Source organism: Lissotriton vulgaris, chromosome 1_1 (assembly GCF_964263255.1).
Source record: "Lissotriton vulgaris chromosome 1_1, aLisVul1.2, whole genome shotgun sequence".
NCBI lineage: Eukaryota > Metazoa > Chordata > Amphibia > Caudata > Salamandridae > Lissotriton > Lissotriton vulgaris.
In genome coordinates this window covers 1179273940-1179298855 of record NC_141685.1, presented here as the reverse complement: position 1 = coordinate 1179298855, position 24916 = coordinate 1179273940, and the positions used below count along the sequence as shown (strand labels likewise).

Genomic DNA, 24916 nt, shown 5'->3' with positions numbered 1-24916 from the left:
TTCAAAACACATACAAACAGTGAGTCAGTCATTGATGCATCTATGTGCTAAGTAATACCCCCACCAAACCATACAGACACTCATACTGATACTAAAAAAAACATCTAATAACCCATATACACACACATGTAGCTACTCACCAACCCATGCAGCCACTTATACACAAAGAGAAACACTGATACATATATTTAAATATTTAAACATTACTCGCTAATATATGTATTCACTAAGAGACCATTAATAAGCCAGTTAACCAATCAATTTTTTTTTTAAAAACATCCATTTAGACACTTATTTAAACATTTATCCTTCCATCAACCTTTACATATATATATATAAAACATATTGTTTTTTTCAGAAAGACACACATTCACTGGATGGTGTCATCAGTGATGTCATGAGTGATGTCACTGACCATGTCATGAGTCATGTAATATGTGACGTCATCAGCAGTGCATTGCAGGCGCGCAAGTTATAGTGAGTCCAACTAACTATAACATGGGAATTTCAATGGTTTTATGTCAGTAAAATTTCCAGCTAACTATAACTGGTGTCAAACCTATGGTTTTTTCAGTAAATTTAATAGGTTTTTTAAATGCTAATTCCTAACCATAACTGGTGTGAAACCTATGGTTTTTTCAGTGAATATATATATATATATATATATACACAGAACAAGAAGTGGGTAGGTAAAGAAACTGTACAAAACCATGTGTTCTAATATCCAAAATGAGATATATAAAGTGATAAAGTGGTGCAACAACAATCGGAAAAGGCCACTTACTCCTTTCAATAATGAGGTCACAATTACTTTAAAACATAATCTACAAAATAGATCCTGCGCACCAAGTAAATATCCAATGATTTAGTAGTCTGTGTAAGTTGTGATTCTTGATTTCTCTTCTTTTTCATTTCAATCTTCATGTGGGTTCAGCAAAATCATATTACAAACTTGTAGCCATAAGATTATAGCCAACACGTGTTTTGTCTGACGGTAATTTATTTACCGAAGACCATCAAGGCTATAAAACAAACAATAGCCATCCCCATTAATAGCTTTGTACATTAGTATTTTTTGTTCCTCCACCATAGTGTCTGCTAGTGTCCAAGGGATTGCACAAACTCATGATAATTCCAAGACCGTCCAAGGTTATAGACAATGATCATATCAGTAAATACAGTCAGGTAAATATTAATGTTCTGTATATATTCATATGGCTAATCATGAGATTAAATGAGTCTTTGCTCTATCCAGCTATATAATCATAACTTGGAGGTGAGTGATAAAGTAAAGGATGTGAAAAAAGTAAATAAGTTGGAAATGTGATAGAAATGTGAAAACGGTGGTAGAACTTTTTATTAGATATAGAAGAATACATTAATAACTTGTAGAAGAAGTAAAGTAACTATCGCCAGACCATTAGTGTATCTGTTGGTATGGCATGTCAACCCTTGATATTGGCTCATTCTCTCAATCACAATAAACCTGTGACAATCAAATTCTCTAAATGTCAATTACCATAAAAGAAAATCCAGACTAGTAATCCAGTATTCAAATGTATATCCTCTATCTATAAATACATAAATTATTCATAAATATCAGGACTTGCTCTTCTACACCTCATAAAGTGACATTTATAGATAATGGAAACACTTTATCAAGGATTTTACCCAGAATGAATAGTAGCCACCATAAATTATACTCTCAAACACCCCTCTTCAAAATCCAGACAGTATCCGTATTCCAAGTCTAGTTCATTCGTATCCAATATTCGAATAATGTTTGTCATTATAAAATCAATACAAATCATAAGTCTTATTCCGTACGATCCACCCAAGCACTAAAGCTTTTCTTTATAGTTCTGTAGCCAAGACGCATGGAAAAATATTCATGGGCAATAAGTTGAAATATTACTAGTTAGCATTATATTGTGGTGACCTTTATATCTACTTCTAGGCTCAAAACACGTTTGTGCAGTGTATACTGCCACAAACATAAATGATAAGAAGCTTAAGGGTAGGAAAGCGGTAACAATAATTAATAGTTGGTATGATAGTGTGGTGACCTTTAGGATCTACTTCATAATTACAGGACTCGTTTGTGTAGCATGTAACAAATATATTAAGAAGCTAAAGGGTAAGAACGTTGGAATAATAATAAGTTATGTAAAGTATGAGGCTAATGGATACTGATTATTATAATCAGAAGAAAAGATTATCTGCTTACCTCTCCATGTTTCATATCATGTCGTGGAGAGTACCCCGTCCGCTTCGAATCGGGGTGCTACATGTGCCCCATCTTGGAGTGGCCTTTTATACACTCTCCACTACCTCAATAGAAAACAAACCACTCTGTACAAGTAATTCCATCAGCGCCATCATAGCTTAGAGTCCATCTCACTTGCTAATTCTTTAAATGTAGGTGCATGCCGATAAAAGTATACGTCTATGCCTCACATTGGAACTGTGGATGTGCATACATATACTGTATATCGTTATTGATATGAATAGTTTGATATACTAAGGGGTATAGGTAAATATAAGTAACTTTGCTCATGTAAGGATCAGATTTAAATGAGTACTGATAGCTGCAATATTCAATAAATGTTCACTTTATCTCAGTAGTTGTATGTAGTACTGTGGGGAGTACTCCATCTGTTCCGTCTCTGCGTGTTACATACATGCCCTCCTAGAGTAGTCATTTGTACACACCTGGCACCGTATAAACTCCTTGTCTGCTGATGATGGAACCGCTCCGTCATCAGCTGCGGTGGCGCTGTGCTGATGACGGAGCGGTTCTGTCATGGCCCGCTCGCTGCTCATGCGCGGCGCGAATTCCGCGCCTGCGCTGAGCGTACTATTGAGCGGGGCGGGCCATGACGGAACCGCTCCGTCATAAGCACAGCGCCACCGATGCTGGTGACGGAGTGGTTCCGTCACCAGCATGCGGCCGCCCCGCCCCCTTAGCACTGCGGCGGAATAGCCGCCGCAGTGAAGGGGTTAATCACAAATAAACCATTCCACATAGGTACTACCTGTAGGAGAGTAGGGTCTGCAATCCTATGATCACCCAGATTTTTCGCTTTTGTTTCACTGGTTTACGACTTTCTCTGGCTGTGGGCCTGCTAATCAGACCCACAGCCTGGCTGTTCTCTTTCTAAATTACGTTATGTACCCTAGGTGCATTCACCAATTGGTACTGGGCCACCTTATCAGACCCTGTAACTCAGGGCATAGGTGTACCCAGGGCCGCCAGGGGCTGCAGCATGTATTATGCCACCCCTGGCTGGCCTCCTAAATTTGACACAACTGGCTGCATGACAGCTGGGGCGAAGTCGTGTAATCACACTTTGCTTTAGATATAGTAGCCCTATATCTAACCATACAATGGACACTCAAATTCCTATCAGTCACTCCTATGGCAGGCCTTGACAATCCTGAAGGCAGAGTGCATGGGCTCGTGTGAACTAGGCTCTGGCCCGAGCCGAGCCCGGTTGCAGCTTGCGGAATCAAGACCCAATGGCTGTTCCATGATAACGCGTACCACATCGGTAACTTCGGTGTCGCGTTATCAAGACATGTCGAGTAAGGTGTCATACGAATCGGGATGCTGCCCTCTCACCAACTCTGGCGACGAGGTTAGCATTCCGCCCTTCTAGAGGGACACGACATGTACATAACTGTGAACCCCGGTTAAAGTTAACTAAAGCCTCAGCTCCACAAAATGGATGCTGCCACCACAGACACGAGTCTGACCTCCTGCTGCTGGGAGTCCTTCCAGCGAGGAGAGCTTGGACAAAGGGTTTCCTGTCGAGGGCGGTGTTCGCACCGTCCCAGACAGGGTTTGTGTATTCTGGGTAGGTAGGGCTTTTGCGAGAAGGTGACTGCGGAGTGGCACCCCGGTGCTCACTACGCATCTGCCGGTCAGAACCAGTTCCAGGGGCACCAACCCTGGCCTGGGGAAAGTCCGGCAGGGGAGAGGGGTGTAACTGCCTCCCTTCCTGGTCCCACCCTTAGGGCGGGACCTAGTCATGTACCCACCCCTTTCTTTAGAATAAAGGCCGGAGCGGGGACCCTTCCAAATTAGATCATCTTTGAATCAAGAACTACTTTCTACGAAAGGACACTCAAGACTCTTCTCAAGATTTCTCCCTTGTGACTAAGGAGTAGTCACCCTGCATCAGCGGGCACCATCTAAGAACTCTGCGGTTTGCTGCAAGTCCTTCCTCAAGGATCCGACGGCCCAGCTCGACGAGAACCGGCTTCCCTGGCACCTCTGACCTCTACCCACGTCATCAGCTCAGCTGTGATCTGTGGGTGCGACGAGACCTCGAGGGACCGGCCATCATCAGAACCTGCACGCTCTTAACCAGCACGACCATCGAAGCGATTCCCTGGTGAGTGCTCTGGGGTCCGAGAAGCCCCGACCCTGAGCCGCTCCAGCACCGAAGTGCAGTCTCCCAGCATCTCCACGATCTGCGTGGGGCCCTTCTGCTCGCTGCTCAGCCCGTTGTCTGGTCACTAGCCGCTGGCTTGTGCCCTTCTGTGACGACATCCGACAATCAACACTGCTGGTCTGGTTGCTCCAGACTGGCCCTTGCTTCCATCTTTGCGAGAAGCACCCCGGACCCTCCTGGTCCACTCAAGACGCCATCTTAGGCCCACCACGTGGCCCTGAGATCTGCCAAGGCTTGTTGCCCCATCCTGGGCCCAGCGACGCCGACAGCATCATCCTTCGTGGGACAGCTCGCACCTCCGCCGTGGTCGCCGACAACGCCTCCTGGTCCGTGAGACTGCAGAGCCTAGCGTCGCCCACTCACCTGGTCGAGGTGACGGCCAACCGGTGCCATCCTGGTACCCTCTGACTACTGGCTAGTAGTACGAACTTGGTCCCCTCTGCTTTCAGGTATCAACAATCTCTGATCCAGGCTTGGATCTCTACGAACTATTCATCACTGGTCGCCGGCCAGCAACTCCTTTTCTTCCGGCTCCTGGCTCGTCAGCGAAGACCCCGACGCCTGTAAGACTTGTGCAGCCGCAGCCCTCGTGGCTAGGTAACTCGGCATTTCGGTGCCTGCATAGCCTCTTTACTCTAGGGTCCCGAGTCCCTCGCTTCCGACTTGCCTTATCGGGTCCGCCCGAGACCGTAAACTTTCCGTGTCCTCGGACACTTGTTTTAATTGTGCACTTGAAGTATTTTCCTAAGAGATTTGGTTTGTGCTTAGTACCCTGTCCTCATAAAGAGTCCAGGGCTGTTGTGAATCTTAATAAATATCCTGTTTATTTTCATAACACTTGTGTGGTGTCCTTTCACTGGGTGTTCAAGGGGTACATGTGTGGTAAACAGCTGGCTTAACGCGCCCTCTCGAGTCTTTAGCCTTAGACTGCTCGTATCCACGCTACTAGGATAGCTGGTCTATAGGTTGACTTACAACCAAACACCATAAGGGTCCTTGGAACGATACATAGCGGTCGCTAGAATAGCGAACGGTGCATATCGGGCCAACTTCTCACACTACCGTCACCCTCATCTTAGCGTGAAATCCATTAACTTCCTTAAGTACATGCAGAAATATATTCATGAGGTCACTAATTGACCCCTATGTCTAGTACATGATATTGTTAAAACGTGCTATAGAGTAGTGTGAGAAAGTGGCTCTATATATACTGGACCAAATTAATGTACAGTGTGTATAGAGTCCACAATCCCAATCACAGAGGTATAACAGAGGTTAAACCCAGGTATGTCCTTACTCTCTAAAGTGGTAGCTTGGTCGAGCAGTAAGGCAGTACCAGAGGGCAGTGTAAAGCATTTGTTGTACACACTCAGTCAGCAAAAGGTTTCACACACTCAAAAAACTGAACTCTAGGCCAAATGTTTTCATATCAAAAGATATAGTTGTTTTATTTTTAGAACCAACTGGTATCAAAATATACTTTTCTCAATATGAGTTATCTCAGGTAGTTACTTTGCAGAAAGGCAATAAACGTTGTAAACACAACAGGCACAGTGGTTGCAATAGGCAACCCAATTCTAAACACAATTTAACATTGAGCTCAATGGTTTTTTCTATCTAAATGCAGTTGATTACTTTATAGATTACTTTTGTAACTCCAGGACTGGATCCTAGATTCAGTCCTGGGGTCTAAGCTGATAACAGTTTAGTAAAAACATTTTAGTTGCAATGATTTTTAAAGAATATAAAGGTATTTTAAAAGTTGACACTTAAAAACTTTTCAGTGAAAAACTAGAAATGTTATCCAATAGAAGGAAATTCAAGTCACAGGTAAAGTAGTTTCTTGTTACTTTTGTAATCCAGGACTGGACTCCTAGGTTCAGTACTGGGGTCTCTACCTAAGACAGGTAAGTAATTACGTTTCAGTAGTTGGTACGATTTTTAAGGAATATTTGTAATTTTCAAAGGTAGACAGAAGAAATTTCAGAGAAAATCAGTCAATGGTTTCCTATGGGAGAAACTTCAGGTTATGGATAAGTACAGGTAAAATTACTTTTGCGGTTCAGTACTGGGCTGAAAGGTACAGTACTGGCTCCTCTCCTGATTCCAGGTGAGTAATCCGAAATTCGTTACTCTGCTGATTTTATAGGAATATATTAGAGTTTCAAAACTTCACACTTCGAAGATTTTTTGAGTCAAACCAGTCAATGTTATCCTACGGCAGGAAAGTGAGTTAATGGTTTCCAGGTGAGTACTCGACTGGTGAAGTTAAGGTTCTGGGCATAGACTCAGGGGTCTCCCATGGTCAAAAAGGTACAGTAGTTACACCCTCAGAGGCACAGGGGCAGCCGGGTGCAGAGAGAGTAGGCCCAATGCATTCCAATGGAGGGTAGGGAGCCTTTGGTTGGTGGCTGCAAGCAAGCAGGCCACATGGCTGTGGGAGCTGAGCTCCTGGTCACTTACTCAGGGTATGTGGGGAAGTAGAGTAGGGTAGTAGTTGCGCTTCCAGCGGCACTCGAGCGGCTGGGTGCAGGGTGCTTTTGAGCCGTCGGGCGCTCAATGTTATTCAATGGGAAAGGTAAAAAGGGAACAAAGGCTGCAGACTGCTCGGGGACTGTGATTCTTCAGGTGCGACCACCACTTCGAGAGGTAAGTTGGGATCTTGGAGAAGAGGTAGGTACCCCAAAGGAATGCACAGGGAGCTGGGTGCAGGGGTGTCTTTTGGTATCAGGAAATCTTACCCTCAGCTGGTTGAGGTTGGGGGGTCCCTTGTTCTGAGGCTGCAGGCATCGTCTGGTTCGTCGAGGAGGGTCTTTGGGCACTGGTCTTCGGTTCCCAGTCGCCGGGGGGATGTCCTGGTGGTTTTGGATCACTCGGTCACGGGCCGGGCTCGGCGGATGCAGAGTGGGCTGGGTTTGTGGTGTGTGGTTGTTAAAGCAGAGCCTCTGCTTATGGGAGTCCCAGTCTTTCAGAGGGTCAAGGCAGCCAGGTCCTCTGGGTTTCCCAAGGTTGCTGTCTGCAGGAGTCGCCGGGATGAAGCAGGAGCAGGTTCCAGGATCGACAGGCCGGTAGGGCTGGTGCCAAGTCATTTGGTGTTGTCCTGTTGTCCTGTTGTTAGCAGCTGCACGGCGGGTCTTCTTCTTGATCTTCTTTCTTCATTTCTTATCGGGATCTAAGGAAGGAAGGTTCAGGGGGCCCCTAAATACTAAGTTTAGGGGTGTTACAGGTAGGGCAAGGACAGGGACCAATAGGTCCCTGTCATGGGGTGGGTACACCCCCTAGCCTGCTCCTGTCCTGTGGGAGGGGGGCAGGAGCCTAGTTGTGATTGGGCTTAGCTCCCCATCCTCAAGATGGCTGGAGCCCGGGGTCTTGCTTCACCTCGCCTCTCCCACCTGAGGGGTGGGGTTGGCACAGGCTGGCCCCCCTTCCTGACCTAGGGTTTCCGGCCAGTCTTCCCGCCAGAGTGGGGATTAGAACTGGTGGGGGCCAGTTGCTGAGTACAGCAAGTGGCCTGGAGAAGCTCACAAAGGCGACATGCCTTTGAAGCTTCCCCTGCCCATCCTGGGGGAGGAGACCTAGCACCTCGCACAGGATGTGCATTGTTGCAGGCCCAGGAGAGCGGGGGCTCTCCGCCCAAGGGTCCAGCAACATGTCTGCTGTGTGGCAGCCTCTGCAGCTACTCAGACCAGACGTGGATTGTAGGTTAGGTTTCAGGGGGCATCTCTAAGATGACCTCTGTGGTGCATTTTACATTAAATCCCACACTAGCATCAGTGTGGGTTTAATGTGCTGAGAACTTGTCAGTCTTCAGTGTAACCATTATGGTGCTGTGGAGTTCCTAATGACAACCTCCCAGCACCATATACTCTTAATGGCATCACTGCACTTACTGTGCCCAGGAATTGCCCTGGGTACTGTAGGGGCATAGTGCTCATGCACCTGTGCCCACACCTCTGGCATAGGGCACCCAGCTAGAGGGGTGACTGAGGTATGCCAGGGCAGTGGGTATTGTGGGCATGGCACACAGGGATGTGTGCCATGTCGATTCTGTGTTTAGTTCTGTACTTAGACACTCAGCCTGCAAAGGCAGTGTGTGGGTGTCAGGGTACAGGGCCCCTAAGGGTGGCACAATAAGTGCTGCAGCCCTTAGGGTCTTCTCTGGTCACCATGCCCTGGGTACCTAGGGTACGATTTACTAGGGGCTGGCAGGTGGCCAGAGATGCCAATTGGGTTTTAGGTTCAATACAGTTTTAGGGAAGGAACACAGGCCCTGGGCACCTGGTTGACAGGAGCCCAGGGCACACTCAGTCAAAGCACATCAGCAGTTCAGAAAAAAGTGAGGGCATACCAATGCATGAAAGATGGCACTTTCTCACAAGTAGGTGATAGTGAATTCAGACGACTAGCTACAAATCTAATAGTCCACTTTTCTATTTGATGAGGCAAGCAAAATCAGATTCTACCGTCCTATTTCGACTCGGACATGAAGGTATGATGGAGACATAAATCACTAATACTCATAATATTCAAATACTCTTACAATACTCAAGGTTTTGACTGGAGACATTGTGTCCATTCTCAAAACAGGTATGAGCGTTTGTCCTACTATGGTTTATGATGCTATTGATATCAAGATTGACATTTACAAATTTGTGAGACAACATAAGCAAAAAAAATTCATGCCACTAATCCGAAGTTGAATAAAATACATGTACAAGAGAATATGGTTGTCAATATGACAATACAGGATGTGCATAACATGAATATGTTGCTTTCCGTTGCTGAATGTGAAGATGACCGAGTAACTATTCATAATGTATTACAATATATGGAAATCTGTACTGATTTAAGTGAGAGTAGTGGCACCAAACAGAAATCTAAATGGACTCCTCAATTGTCGAGTGGCAATAATGTTGATCTTTTCCAAAAAATAGACATAAAAGAAATTGACGCTTGGAACAGCAGGAGAGCTCAGAACAGGAGAGGTCACCATCAGAGTAATCTCACCTTCCAGGAATATTCAGTTTTGAAAGAATCAAGATCAGATCACAATCTGGTAATCAGGAAAGCTGATAAGGTGGGCAACATAGTACTTATGGATAAAACTGAATATGACAAAGAGAGTTTTAGACAAATACATGATTCTATATGTTATATGAGATTAGGTTATAATCCTATCACAGGGGTCTCTAATGTTATTAACACTAATCTGAAATGTTGGCATGGAATGAGATTACTTGATGAGGATGAATACTTTTACCTATTGGTGAACCATCCAAGATTCTGCTGTCTTTACACATTGCCAAAAATACCCAAAAGTTTACTTTCCCCACCTGGGAGGCGGATCATATTCGGTATTGGGGGCCGGACTGAGAGACTATCTAAGTTTGTAGGCATCTTTCTATGACCCTTTGTATCTAATCTCCCATCACAAAATAGGGTCACTAAACATTCACTAAATATTCTCACTGGTGTAACATGGGAAAACAATATGACTTTAGTTACCATGGATGTGGTGTCACTATATACAAATATACTAAACTAACATGGCATTACGGCTTTGAGGTATTTTCCATGTAAGAGACTTATAGAGTTTTTGGACCACTCATAAATGCAGATAGTAATGTCTCAATTGGTATTTGAAAACAATGTGTATTTATTTAATGACATGTGGTTTAAACAGAAATGCGGGCCCGCTATGGGCTCCAGATTTGCTCTGTCTTTTGCAAACCTCTTTATGGGGTGGTTTGAGGTGGCGCCATGTGTCAATGGAATATACATATACATTACTTGGGATGTTACATTGACAACTGCCTGGTGCTATGGGCAGGCAGTCAAGCAGGACATGTACAGTTCTTTAACTTCATGAATGACAGCACATTTTTAATAACAGAAGTCCTTTACGATAGAGCACATCCAGGAAATAATTGTATTCTTAGATGTAGAACTATATATCTGTGGAGATAAAATTGAAAGCAAGCTGTATAGAAAATCTACAGCTTGTAACTCATTTCTCTATACTAGTAGCTCGCATCCCAGGTGCCAAGTTAATGCAATACCAAATGGGGAAATGTTGAGAGCAAGATGGAATTGTAGGGATGACAAAGATTTCCTAAGCAGTATTAACGACATTGAAGAAATATTTTGAGTGGGAGGATACCATAGAGATGTGATTGTTAAAGCAAACAGGAAGACTAGGACTTTAAAACTCATCAATACACTTAAAGATACCAAGAGACCAATAAGTAATATTAGAGCTCCAGTGAGGCTGATTAGTAATTATCATCCCTGCTCTCAGAAGATGTACAATATACTTAAGAAACATTGGTCTTTTCTTACAATGGACTGAACGTTACGACCATTCATAACTGATCTTCCTGGGATTACATGCAGAAAGGGTAACACAAAACGCATCATCATTACTTCAAGTTATCCAAAACAACAGATAAGTAAGACATGGCTACACAAAAGAACTTTAGGTTCTTATAAGTGTGGACATTATAATATGTGTGGACTAGCTATCAATGGGGTTGTCCATTTTTCTTCTAACAATACACAGAAATGTCTAATACATACGCATATTGACTGCACCGTCAAATATGTTGTATATGTTTTGATTTGCAAATATGATAAGATGCATGTGGGAAGCATGAACAGGTTCCTCAAGGAACACATCTTGGAACATTTTAGAGCATTAAAACAAGGTGAGAAGAAATATCTCATTGCGGCCCAGACCAAAGAAATGTAAGACTCAGGATAAACAATTTTATACCCTCCCACACTTAGTGTGGATAAAATCAATTTTGGAAAAGGTGATGGACAGAGTTTCTAAATGATGCAGAATACTCCTACCCGGTCAAGAGATCAGGGCTTGATCCATCACCGTTTTTTAGCTCACTGCACCATCCCAGCTCAGAACCTGGCTATATGCAAATTAGTCTGTTCCTGTCCCAGTGCATGATGGGAACAGGGCAAACCAAACTCCCTAGCCAATTCTTATACTGGGAAGGAGACAAGCTTCCGGGGACCGGTTTCTGGCATTTCAGCCGTCGTCGGCCCGGCTTGCTTGAATCCTGATGGTGCAATGAGCTAGGGACTCACGTCTGAGTATACCCTCCCACACTTAGTGTGGATAAAATCAATTTTGGAAAAGGTGATGGACAGAGTTTCTGAATGATGCAGAATACTCCTACCCAGTCAAGAGATCAGGGCTTGATCCATCACTGTTTTTTAGCTCACTGCACCATCCCAGCTCAGAACCTGGCTATATGCAAATTAGTCTGTTCCTGTCCCAGTGCATGATGGGAACAGGGCAAACCAAACTGCCAAGCCAATTCTTATACTGGGAAGGAGACAAGCTTCCGGGGACCGGTTTCTGGCATTTCAGCCGTCGTCGGCCCGGCTTGCTTGAATCCTGATGGTGCAATCAGCTAGGGACTCACGTCTGAGTATACCCTTCCACACTTAGTGTGGCTAAAATCAATTTTGGAAAAGGTGATGGACAGAGTTTCTGAATGATGCAGAATACTCCTACCCGGTCAAGAGATCAGGGCTTGATCCATCACGTTTTTTAGCTCACTGCACCATCCCAGCTCAGAACCTGGCTATATGCAAATTAGTCTGTTCCTGTCCCAGTGCATGATGGGAACAGGGCAAACCAAACTACCAAGCCAATTCTTATACTGGGAAGGAGACAAGCTTCCGGGGACCGGTTTCTGGCATTTCAGCCGTCGTCGGCCCGGCTTGCTTGAATCCTGATGGTGCAATGAGCTAGGGACTCACGTCTGAGTATACCCTCCCACACTTAGTGTGGATAAAATCAATTTTGGAAAAGGTGATGGACAGAGTTTCTGAATGATGCAGAATACTCCTACCCAGTCAAGAGATCAGGGCTTGATCCATCAGGATAAACACCTGAGCTTTAGGTTTCACTGGATCGAATCAATCCAGAAACGTGTGAGGGACAACCACGAACTTGGATTGCTCCACTGTTAGGCACAGTGGATTATCAAACTGCATGCATTGGAGATGGGTCTGAACTTTGATCATGATCTCCAATACTTCTTAGGAATGACAATCTTAATACTAATATCTTGGACTTAACCTTTCCCCACCCATGACATCGTCATGTTCAATTTACTTTCTCTTTCGCCTAGCTGGGTATTGTAATGTACTGTAACTCACCCTTCAGACACTGTATTTCCTTACGTTTATGGCATTTCTTTATTTGTAGGAATTGCTCTATGATCAATATAGATTAAAGCTTAAATCTTTCTCTATTACAATTTGGTAGAGTGGGTATGGATTCCTGTAACAACGTTAATACATTTTAAGAATGCCAGGCATCGATACCATTGATAGGAATTCATGGATGAGTATTAGTGATTAATATCTCCATCATACTTTCATGTCAGAGTCGAAATAGGACAGTAGAATCCGATTTGGTTTGCCTTATCAAATATGTAACTCTTAGATTTGTAGCTAGTCGTTTGAATTCACTGTTACCTACTCTATAAGACATTTTAACAATATCAGGTTCTAGACATAGAGGTCAATTAATGACCTGTTGAATATATTTCCGCATGCACTTATAATAATAGTAATTCAATTGATTTCACACTAAGATTGTAGTGAAGCTAGTACTGATGTAGAATTTTCTTTTTATCAAGGTGGTGCCGGGTGAGTACAAATGACTGCTCTAGGAGGGTGTGTATGTAACACGCCGCGACAGAACCAATGGAGTACTCTCCACCATACGACATGCAAATACTGATATATGGTGAATGTGAGAAGTTGGCCTGATATATGATGTTTCCAATTCTGGAACCACCTTGTATCAGTCCAAACAATCCCTTATGGTGTCTGGTTGTAAGTCAACCTTACAGACAAGCTATCCTAATGGTAGCATGGACTAAGCTGCCTTAAAGGCTTAACTCTAGAGGTCGTGTTAAGCAAGCTGTTTTATCAATCACAATCCTGTAATATCAAATAAAAGGACACCACACAAGTATATATTATAAGAAAATATATGTATTTATTACTAAAATACTCCTCTGTACTCTTTATGAGTGCAGAGGCACAAGCGTTTAAACAAAAGCACAGTTAAACATACAAAGTTGCACAATTATGGATGAGGCCCAGGGGCCACGCAAACCATTTATTAAGAAAGTGGTATAAGAGATACCAATCGAACAGTGGTTAGGCCTAGGGCCTAGGGAATCGCTGGGAGCAGTCGGGACTAGCAATGCTGAAGTCGGGAAAAGCCAGCGGGATTCGGGTGCAGCGCTTAAAGCACAGGCATGCACCAATGAAAAGTCAATGGTGCGTAAAAGTTATAAAGTTACAGTTAAAGGAGGCTTCCGCTTAACCTAGCAGGATGAAACTTTAGACACATACACTAGAGGTGTGTACCAGTGTAGGAACACTGGCGTTGCTGAGTTACCTCACCCACAGGAAGCGGGTGCACAGGTGCGAAGTAGTGTCGGGTTTTGTCACGCTGGTTGATGGTGCTTGGAGCTGAAGATGCTGCAGGCGTCGAGACGAGAAGTGTCCGGTATGATCCAAGGGTGGATCGAAGATAAAGATGATCTAAAAGCAGAGGGGACAGAGTCTGGGTCACACAGCAATGACCAGGGTGGAACCAGATGGAACCAGGCAATGTCGGGCGCTTTCAGGTCGCTGTTGGGAAGCTTCTCTCCGCTGCCACGTGGACTCTGGGGCACCGAGGATGTCCAGGAGTGGATCACAAACTGTCCCACGCAGGCTCTCGCTGTCGGCGGTGTCGACTTCCGGATCGGAGCAAACAACCCTTGGCAAGCGCAACCCACGCAGGATTCAAAGATGGCTTAATACTCGGACCAGGAGGGTCAGAGCGGGTGTTCCTTTTCAGAAGAGCGTGTGCAAGCCTGGAGCAACCACATTCACTAGTCAGATTTCAAGGTTCGTCGGCACAGGGGCCACAAGCCAACAAGCAAGTGGCGGGCCAACGCGTTGAGCCAAAAGATGCAGAAGGGCCCCACGCAGCACTCGGTGAGTGTAGAGGGGTGAGCTTTGGTGCACGAGAGGCTCAGGGCTGGGGTTTCTCAGACCCCAATGTACAGCTTCGAGGATCACTTGTGGGCTGCACGGTCAGTGTCTCATGGTCTCAGCTCTGCAGGGATTGTGGATCGGGCTGTTGGAAGGCAGACACACTTGGTCTTGTTGAACTCTGTCGCTCGAGTTCCGGCGGGCACTGCAACAAAGCAAACGCAGAGGTGCTGGATGGTGCCTGTTTGCACAGGGTGGTCCCTCCTTGACCAAAAGGGAGATTCTTCAGTCTTCTACGTCGAGTAGGATGTTGAAGGGTCCAGAGTTTTGTTTCATAAGTTTCAGTCAGGATAATCTGAGTGCGTTGGCACTGCTCCCATTCTTATACCAATCTAGGGGGCTGGATTACCTGCTAGGTCCCCTCCTATGGGTGGGACCCAGGAAGGGGGTGGTTACATCCCTTTCCCTTTGTCCAGGGTCGCGCTGGGACTGGGGCTGGTGTGCCCCAGAACCGGTTTGACCGGATTATGCAAGGGGAAGCCTTGTGCTCCCCAGGCAGTTTCTGGTTTCTTTCAAACCTCCCTGCTACAATCCACTATCTCCTGTCTGGGGTGGTGTGACACCTCCCCGCGACAGGAAAGCCGTTGTCCAGGCCTCCTCGGCTGAGTTTCTGTCAGCTGCAGGAGGTCAGACTTGTGTCTGTGGCTGAAGCGTCCATTTTGTGATGCTGAGGCTCTTTGAAAATCAACCGCGTTTTAGCAAAGTAACATGTCTTCTCCCTCTAGAGGGGTGGAATGCTATCCCCGTCGACAGGACTATCGAGGGGGATAGTATTCCAAATCGTATGGCACCTTACATGACATGTTTTGATAAAGCCAAACCAAAGTTAACATATAACTGCAATGGATTATAATGCACTTAATAGTATATGGTATGGCATTATCCCGGAACAGCTTAGGGAGTTGTTCCCGACAGCTGCAGACAGGTTCAGCTCATGCTCAAGCACCATCTCACGTTAAACCATGCACTCTGCCTCCAGGATTGATAAGGCCTTCCATAGGAGTGACTAACAAGTTTATATGTGTCCAGATATAGGTTTAGATATAGGTATACTATATCTAAGCAAGAGGTGATTACATCAACGTGCCCTAACTGAGTGATCAGCCAGTTGTGTCAATTTAAGAACCAGCCAGGGGTGGCAAAAGCTATGCTGCAGCCCCTGGTAGGCCTTGGTGGCACCTATGCCCTGAGCATCTATAGTGCATGGTACAGGGGCTGACAAGGAGTCCAGTTCCAATTGAGTTATGTACCTATAGTACATGTATGTGAATTTAGAGAGAGAACAGCAGGCTGTGGGTCTGATTAGCAGGCCTACAGCCACATTAAGTCGAAAACCAGTGAAGCAAAAGGCAAAAATTGGGGTGACCATAGGATAGCAGACCCTACTCTCCTACAGTGAACATTTATTATAAGATTACAGCTATCAGTACTTATTTAAATCTGATCCTTACATGAGCAATGATATTTATAATTACATATAGCTATTAGCATTGAACCAAGTGGTCAGGAGATCGTAGTACAACAAAGAATGTTTCATCACAACATAGGGAGGGTGTTAGGTGATAAACTACAGTCAGGAGGTCCTAAGACATTTGGATTGTGTGGTCGAAACAATGATCCACGTAGTGGTACTAGAAAGCATGGAGTGATGTTGCAATGCTTCAGATGGCTTTTCCAACGAAAGGAATGCATGATTTAAGTTTATCATATTTCTTGGGTCCAACTATCCTATAAATATACAAAATAGCTAATTTGTTGTCATTTTGTCAGTTTCTTATCTTCAATTAAAACTGTTACAAAGGGGAGAGTGAGTGCATGGACGTGGAGTGTGCTTTGCACTCTGGAGGGGTATTGTCTGTATAGGGACACTGGGTGCATATGCTCAAAGTCTGAACTCCGTCCTCAATTCCTGACGGTCAGGGGAGTGAGGAAGCTTGCATGTTTGCATATTCTGGTTAGTTTTAGCTTTGCCGATCATGATTGTTGAGCCATAGGATGTGCCCATCAGCCTAAGTGGACCTGGTTCTCCTGGATGTACACTTCTCTGGGTCATATTGGGCTCTTATTCATGATAGAGGCACATAATCAGATGTCACATCTTGGTTTTGCTGGTGTAGTACATGTCAAGAATTTCGGTAACTCAATATTTTGCTCAGCCAGAACCTACTTAATAGAAGCCTCAGAAATCTATGGGCTGATATAGACCGCAGGGACTACAAAACATAAAAACACTTCTTTTCCTTTCCTTTTCCTTTGCCTTTTGCTTTCCTTTTCCTTTGCCTTTTGCTTTCCCTTTGCCTTTTTCCTTCACGTTCCTTCCCTTCCCTTATTTCCCAAAGGCAAGAGGCTGGCAAGCAATGAGTGACTGATTAGCATTTTTAAGTCTGTGTTAGCCAAGATCTGTGACTGATTGGGATTTTTTAGTTTGTGTTAGCCAAGATCTTTTTTAATTTTACTAAACGTATGTGTTATTATTAATGATGGTTCAGCACCACCCTGAACAATAACGTTTTACAAAAACCATAACAAACAAGAAAACCTAAAAGGCTGTCTGGAAACACCAGACTTATTGGCTTTCTCAATGCTTGTTTTTTATTGTGGTGGTTGATGTAGGGACAAAAAGACAATGCCAAAGAACTAACGAGCAAGTTAGAATATGGACAGCTGCATGCATGCACCACTAGCCTTACGTGCTAATACCATTTTCTTTGTTTTTTGGAGAGACATCTAACCTCACAAGACAAATTGGTGTTCCTCCCTCAGGCTATGTCAAATGGAGAAAATTCTGTGGTCTTTCCCAGCCTCGGAATCAGGATGAGCTGGCAAAAGTACTACACAGCAAAGATTTTGCCAAAAAGCTCATGGATTTATACAAAACTACTACCAACATCGAACTTTGGATAGCAGCAACAGCGGAGCCTTTTGTTAAAAATGGAAGAGTTGGAGAGACCTTGGCCTGCCTTCTTGGTCGACAGTTTCAGAAACTCAGAGATGGAGACCGGTAAGTGTCTGTGAGAATCGGTATACTTTATGTGTTGCAATGCAGATATCCTGCAAAGACAACAGAATCCATGTGAGAAATGCTTCAGGAAAATATTTAGGGGTCTCTTCACATGCTGCATTTTATAGTATGTGAAGTAAAACTACAGTAGCACTACTCACGTACTACAAAATTCTATTTACTAACTGTTAGAAATGGGGGTCTCTAGTTGGGAAGGGTTTGCACCTTTTTCCAAGTAGAGACCCTTCTTCCTAGTCAGAGTAAGGGAGTTACACTCCTAAATAACCCCTGCTCACCCCCTGGTAGCGTTGCACAAGCCGTCAGTCTTATCTCAGAGGCAGTATGTAAAGTATTGGCACATAACCAACAGTAATACAGTGAAAACACTACAAAAGGACACAAAACCAGTTTAGAAAAATATCCAATATTTGTATATACTTCAAACAAGACCAAAAACTATAAAAATCCACCATACAGTTCTACGAAATATTTAATAAGCAAAATAGACTTGGAATACAGTACCTTGAGGTCGATAGCTCGATCTGGGGCTATCAAGGTGTCGTGACCACAAATCCAAACAGTTCTGGCTGACTGCGGCATTGCGGGCAAGCTACGGTGTTGGGAAGACCCGCAATACAGTAACTTTAGAAATTGTGGCTGGGGACCTCTCGATGAGCCCCAAAGAGGCGGCATCTGCAGGCGTAGCTTCCGGAGGTCGGTGCAGGAGTTGTCGGGCCCTTGACGTCACACGGTTGCAAATCGAACTCCTTGCGGTTGCAGTTGGGAGCGCCGGTGCCAGCAGGCAGTGGGGCTGTGGTGTGAAGTGCAGTGGTGCGGCGTGCGGGCCCTCAGGTCATGGCACAGGTAGCGTCTTGGTGACGCTCGCCCAATGGCCTCAGTGAGACCAGGGCTGAAGTGCGAAGTGATGCGGTGCTCGTCGCAGTCCTTGCAGGTCATGGTGCTAGCAGCGGCATTGTCGTTGCTGAAGGGCCGTCGCCGGCTGACGAACTGGAGTGGATGGTGTCCGTAGGCCAAAGCTGGGGTGTGGGATGAAGACGGTGTGTGTGTAACTTACGAGCAGTGCCCTCGAACCACAGTGCAAGCAGCGGCGTCAAAGCCGGCGTGAGGCGCGATCGTTGGCGATACCAGGGCGACAGCATGAAGGGAGGCGGTGAGGAGTGCTGTGGCCACAGGCCGCGGCTTGGTGGCGGTGTTGAGTTGCATCATTAGTGAGATCAGCGTTGCGGTGCAAAGTACAGCAATTCCCTCTGCTGTACCTCCAGGACACGTAGTCAGCAGCTGCATTGTTGACGGTGTTGGGTTGCATTTTCTTCTGGTGCAGCACAAAACACACAGCCCCCAGTGCTGGTAACAGATGAACTTGAAGTCTTTGCTCTTCCTGAGACTTCTTGAACAGGGAGCATGCTCTACCTCAAGCCCTTGAAGAAACTCATGAAAAGAAAGTTGCAGAAAGTTCAGTCCAGTCCTTGCACTGCCCAAGACAGAAGCAGCCACAGCAGGCCACACAGAAAAGCACACAGCAAAGTGGTAGTCCCTCACCACAGCTTCTCCAGCTCTTCTTCTTGACAGTCTTCTTCATTGCTAAAAAGTTCTAAAGTTCTGGGGTCTGGGCCCCAGTACTTATACCCAAAATTCCTTTGTTCTTTCAGGCCAGCTGCGGTTCGTGCCATTAACAGCGGTGGGCCCGGGGGGATTTCGAGGGACGATGCTGAGGGAAAAGTAAATAAATAATTAATCCCCTCCCCCCCGGACCGTGTCTGTCTCAGGCAGCGAAGCCCTGTGCCCAGCCAGAACCAGTTGTGTCCTCTCAGTGTAGCTGCCCAGCAGGAGGCAGAGACAGCATTGACTTCAGCAGACCAGGCCTATTCAGGTGGAAGGAAATCTCCTCCAACTACTCTAAATTCAGCCCAGGTCTATTCAGCCCAGCCCTGACTCATCCAGACTATCTGGAGCCACTGCACATCCCCAGCCCCTGTCACTCCAAAGCCAGACAGTCAATACACATCCTAGCAGAGGCACACTTGATGGCTTATCAAGAAAATACCTACTTTCTAAAAGTGGTATGTTCAAACACAGAATGTAAAAATCACCCTCACTAAAAGATGCATTTTAACATTCTGAGATCAGGCATACTAAACGTTACTTTCTTATCCTGCCCCAATGGAAATTTACATTTACAAGATGTTATAAATAAACTCCCATTCTATCCTATGGGGCAGATAGCCATACAATAGTGAAAAACAACATTGGCAGTATTTCACTATCAGGACATGCCACACACATCAGGGCATGTCCTACCTTTCGCATACACTGCACCCTGCCCACAGATGTACCATGGGCCTACCTTAGGGGTGACTCACATGTCAGCAAAGGGAAGGTTAGGGCCTGTCAAGTGGGTGCACTTGCCAAGTCGACATGACAGTTACAAACTGCGCGCAGACAATGCAGTGGCAGGTCTGAGTTACCTTTTCATGGCTACTCATGTTTGTGGCACAACCAGTGCTGCAGGCCTACTAGTAGCAATTTGATTTACAGACCCTGGCACACTCAGTGCACTTCACTCAGGACTTACCAGTAAATCAATTATGCCAATCATGTAAACACCAATCCATAATACAAATTTCCCATAGAGCATATGCACTATAGCACTGAATAGTAGTGGTAAAGTGCCCAGAGTCTTAAAACCAACAACAGCAGGTTAGGGAAACATAGGAGGAGGAAGTAAAAAGTTTGGGGGATAACCCTGTAATAAGGGCCATTTCCAACACTAACCTATATGCAGATACATTCAAGTCACTCCTATCGTTTGCATGCTGACATCTTTGCCACATGTGCGGAGCTCTCCACATAGGTAGTTCTGCATTTTAGTCATAAATGTGTGATGGATGGAGAAGGTGTCTGGAAAATGGGTAATACTTACATCAAAATAGGAGAGGTTTAACAAGGGGTAAGGAGGGGTTTAAGGAGGAACATGCTAATATAAACACCCACCATGAAAAGACTAAACCCATTCCATTCACATCCAAAAAAGAGACAAAAAACAATAGTAAATGTTCTCCATCCCTGCACTGGAGTAAGTCCAGTACCACACATGGCCCTTCATAAATATTCCACCCCACTCCCATAGAAACTCATGGAGGCAGGCACTTCAGTCAGGCAGTAAAAGTTTTTTTAAAGGTAATTTTCCCATTTTTCTCAACACTAAAGCTGCCATATAAGTACACATAAGGATACTGGATATGAAATCCAATGGAGCAGCATTTCCCAAACTGTGGTCCGCGGACACCCAGGGGTCCGTGAGATATTCCCAGGGGGTCCGCAGGACTCGAGTGCCTTTTCTCGTAGTGAAAATTGAAATGCCCATGCGTCCTCACAGCACACAAGAGTTGTGAATGTTGGCGCAGGGGCGGCGAGACGACAACAATACAACCGGGAGGCGGGGCAGCAAATGGGCAGTGGGCAGTCAGGGGGCGGGACCGCAGGGGGCACAGCCGCTGGGGAAATGAGTGGATCAGAAGGCAAAGGGGGCACAAAAACAAGGAAAAAACGAGTGGCACAGAAGGCAGAAGGGCACACAAAAACTAGTGGAACAGAGGGCAGAAGGGCACATAAATAGAGGGTGTGAGAAGTTGGCCTGATATATGATGTCTCCAATTCTGGGTGCACCTTGTATCAGTCCAAACAACCCTTATGGTGTCTGGTTGTAAGACAACCTTATAGACAAGCTATTCGAATGGTAGCATGGACTAAGCAGCCTTAAAGGCTTAACTCAAGAGGTCGTGTTAAGCGAGCTGTTTTACCAATCACAATCCTGTAATATCAAATGAAAGGACTCCACACAAGTTATATATTATAAAAATATATGTATTTATTACTAAAATAATCCTCTATACTCCGTATGAGTCTAGAGGCACAAGCGTTTAAACAAAAGCACAGTTAAACATATGAAAGTAGCACAATTATGGATGAGGCCGGGTGGCCACTCAAACCATATCTTAAAAAAGTGGTATAAGAGATACCAATCGAACAGTGGTTAGGCTTAGGGCCTAGGGAATCGCTAGGACCAATCGGGACTAGCAATGCTGAAGTCAGGAAAAGCCTGCGGGACTAGACAGCAGCGCTTAAAGCAAACGCATGCACCAATGCAAAGTCAATGGTGTGTAAAAGTTATAAAGTTACTGTTTTAGGAACCTTCCGACTGACCTAGAAGGACAAAACTTTAGACACACACACTAGAGGTGTGTACCAGTGTAGCAACACCGGCGTTGCTGAGTTACCTCACCCACACGAAGCGGGTGCACAGGTGCGAAGTAGTGTCGGGTTTCGTCACGCAGGTCGATGGTGCCTGAAGATGAAGATGCTGCAGGCGTCGGGAAGGAGAAGTGTCCGGTGTGATCCAAAGGTGGATCAAAGTAGTAGAGTACCTGAAAGCAGAGGGGACAGAGTCTGGGTCACTCAGCATTGACCAGGGTGGAACCAGGAAGGAACCAGACAATATCGGGCGCAATCAGGATGTTGTCGAGAATGTTCTTTCCGCTGCCACGTGGACTCTGGGGCACCGAGGATGTCCAGGAGTGGATCACGAGCTGTCCCACAAAGGCTCTCCCTGTTGGCGGTGTCAGCTTCCAGATTGGAGCAAACAACTCTTGGCAAGAGCAATCCACACAGGACTGGAAGATCGCTTCTTTCTCGGACTAGCAAAGTCAGAGAGGGTGCTCCTTTTCAGGGGAGCGAGGGCCAGTCCAGAGCAACTGGACTGGCAGTGTAAATTTGAAGGTTCATCCGTTCTGGGGCCACAAGCCAACGGGCAAGTGACGGGACCAACGCATTGAGCCAAAATTTGCAGAAGGGCCCCACGCAGCACTCGGTGAGTGTAGAGGGGTGAGCTTCGGTGCAGGAGTGGCTCAGGGCTGGGGCTTCTCAAACCCCAATGCACAGCTTCGAGGATGCCTCAGGAGCTGCACGGTCAGCGCCTCGTGGTCTTTCCAAGATGGCCTGCTCCACGCTTCAGGTCGCCTCCACGGGTCTCAGCTTTGCAGGGATTGTGGATCGGGCTGTTAGAAGGCAGGAACGCTGGGTCTTGTTGAACTCTGTCGCTCGAGTTTCGTAAGGAACTGCAACAAAGCAAAAAAGCAAACATTGAGATGCTGGATGGTGCCTGTTTGCACAGGGTGGTCACTCCTTGAACACAAGGGAGATTCTTCAGTCTTCTACGTCGAGTAGGATGTCGAAGGGTCCATAGTTTTGTTTCATAAGTTTCAGTCAGGATAATCTGAATGCTTGGGCATTGCTCCCACTCTTATACTAATCTGGTGGGCTGGATTACCTGCTAGGTCCCTCCTATGGGTGGGACCCAGGAAGGGGGTGGTTACACCCCTTTCCCTTTGTCCAGGGTCGCGCTGGGACTGGGGCTGGTGTGCCCCAGAACCGGTTTGACCGGATTATGCAAGGGGAAGCCTTGTGCTCCCCAGGCACTGTCTAGTTTCTTTCAAACCTTCCTGCTACAATCCACTATCTCCTGTCTGGGGTGGTGTGACACCTCCCCGTGACACGAAAGTCTTTGTCCAGGCCTCCTCGGCTGAGTTTCGGTCAGCAGCAGGAGGTCAGACTTGTGTCTGTGGCAGAAGCGTGCATTTTGTGATGCTGAGGCTCTTTTAAAATCAACCGCGTTTTAGCAAAGTAACATGTCTTCTCCCTCTAGAGGGGTGGAATGCTATCCCCGTTGACAGGACTGTCGAGGGGATAGTATTCCAAATAGTATGACACCTTACACGACATGTTTTGATAAGGCCAAACCAAAGTTAACATATAACCGCGATGGATTATAATGCACTTAATAGTATATGGTATGGCATTATCCCGGAATAGCTAAGGGAATTGGTCCCGACAGCTGCAAACAGGCTCAGCTCATGCTAGAGCACCATCTCACATAAAACCAAGCACTATGCCTCCAGGATTGTTAAGGCCTGCCATAGGAGTTACTTACAGGTATATATGTGTCCAGTTAGGTTTAGATATAGGAATACTATATCTAAGCAAGGGGTTATTACATCAACTTGCCCCAGCTGAGTGATCAGCCAGTTGTGTCGATTTAAGTACCAGCCAGGGGTGGCAAAAGATATGCTGCAGCCCCTGGTAGGCTTTGTTGGCACCTATGCCCTGAGCACCTGTAGTGCATGGTACAGGGGCTGACAAGGAGTCCAGTTCCAATTGGGTTATGCACCTATAGTACATGTATGTGAATTTAGAGAGAGAACAGCAGGCTGGGGGTCTGATTAGCAGGTCCACAGCCACATTAAGTCGAAAACCAGTGAAGCAAAAAGCAAACATTTGGGGTGACTATAGGATAGCAGACCCTACTCTCCTACACGACCCCCCCCCCCCCACCCAAATGCAGCGACATTAAACTTAACCTTGACCAGATAAGTCTTCATGTTCTAAGTGGAAGTACCTGGAGAGACCATCTGCATTACCATGGTCAGTCCCTGGGCGGTGCTCCACTGTAAAGTCCATCCCCTGTAGGGAAATGGACCACCTGAGCAGTTTGGGATTTTCACCCTTCATCTGATTTAGCCACAAGAGGGGCTTATGGTCTGTCTGAATTAGGAAGTGAGTTCCAAACAAGTATGGCCTCAACTTCTTCAGGGCCCAAACCACAGCAAAGGCCTCCCTCTCAATAGCTGACCAACGTTTCTCCCTGGGGGTCAGACTTCTGCTAATAAAAGCAATGGTCTGGTCTTGACCATCTATATTAAGTTGTGAAAGCACAGCTCCCACCCCCAACTCAGAAGCATCTGTCTGTACAATGAACTGTTTGGAGTAGTCAGGACTCTTCATGATAGGTGCAGAGCACATGGCCTTCTTCAGGTCATCAAATACTGTTTGACAGCTAACTGTCCACAGAACCTTTTTTGGCATCTTCTTGGATGTCAAGTCATTTAATGGTGTCACAATGGACCCATAGTTCTTCACAAACTTTCTGTAATACCCAGTCACACACAAGAAGGCTCTGACTTGTGTCTGGGTAGTTGGAGGAGCCTAGTCCTGGATGGTCTGGATCTTGCTCTCCAATGGTTGAACCTGACCCCCACCTACTAGGTGGCCTAGGTGCACAGCCTTGCTCTGCCCTATCTGGCACTTAGTAGCCTTGATAGTCAGGCCTGCCTTTTGCATGGCCTCCAGAACCTTCTTCAGGTGGATCAGGTGATCCTCCCAGGTGGAGCTAAAGACAGCAATATCATCTAGATATGCTACACAAAAGTCATCCAACCCAGCAAGGACTTGATTCACCAACCTTTGGAAGGTGGCAGGTGCATTCTTCAACCCAAAGGGCATCACCACAAACTGATAA

General features: G+C 45.8%; 1 protein-coding gene across 1 annotated transcript in view; it reads left to right on the top strand.

The window, feature by feature from the left end:
• LOC147748878 (lactoperoxidase-like) overlaps positions 1 to 24916 on the top strand; it is a 1319638-nt gene that overhangs the window by 1078328 nt on the left and 216394 nt on the right. Inside the window, exon 13 of the mRNA XM_086964410.1 lies at positions 17307 to 17544. Coding sequence (XP_086820536.1) covers positions 17307 to 17544 — 238 coding nt within the window. The remainder of the gene's footprint in view (positions 1 to 17306; positions 17545 to 24916) is intronic.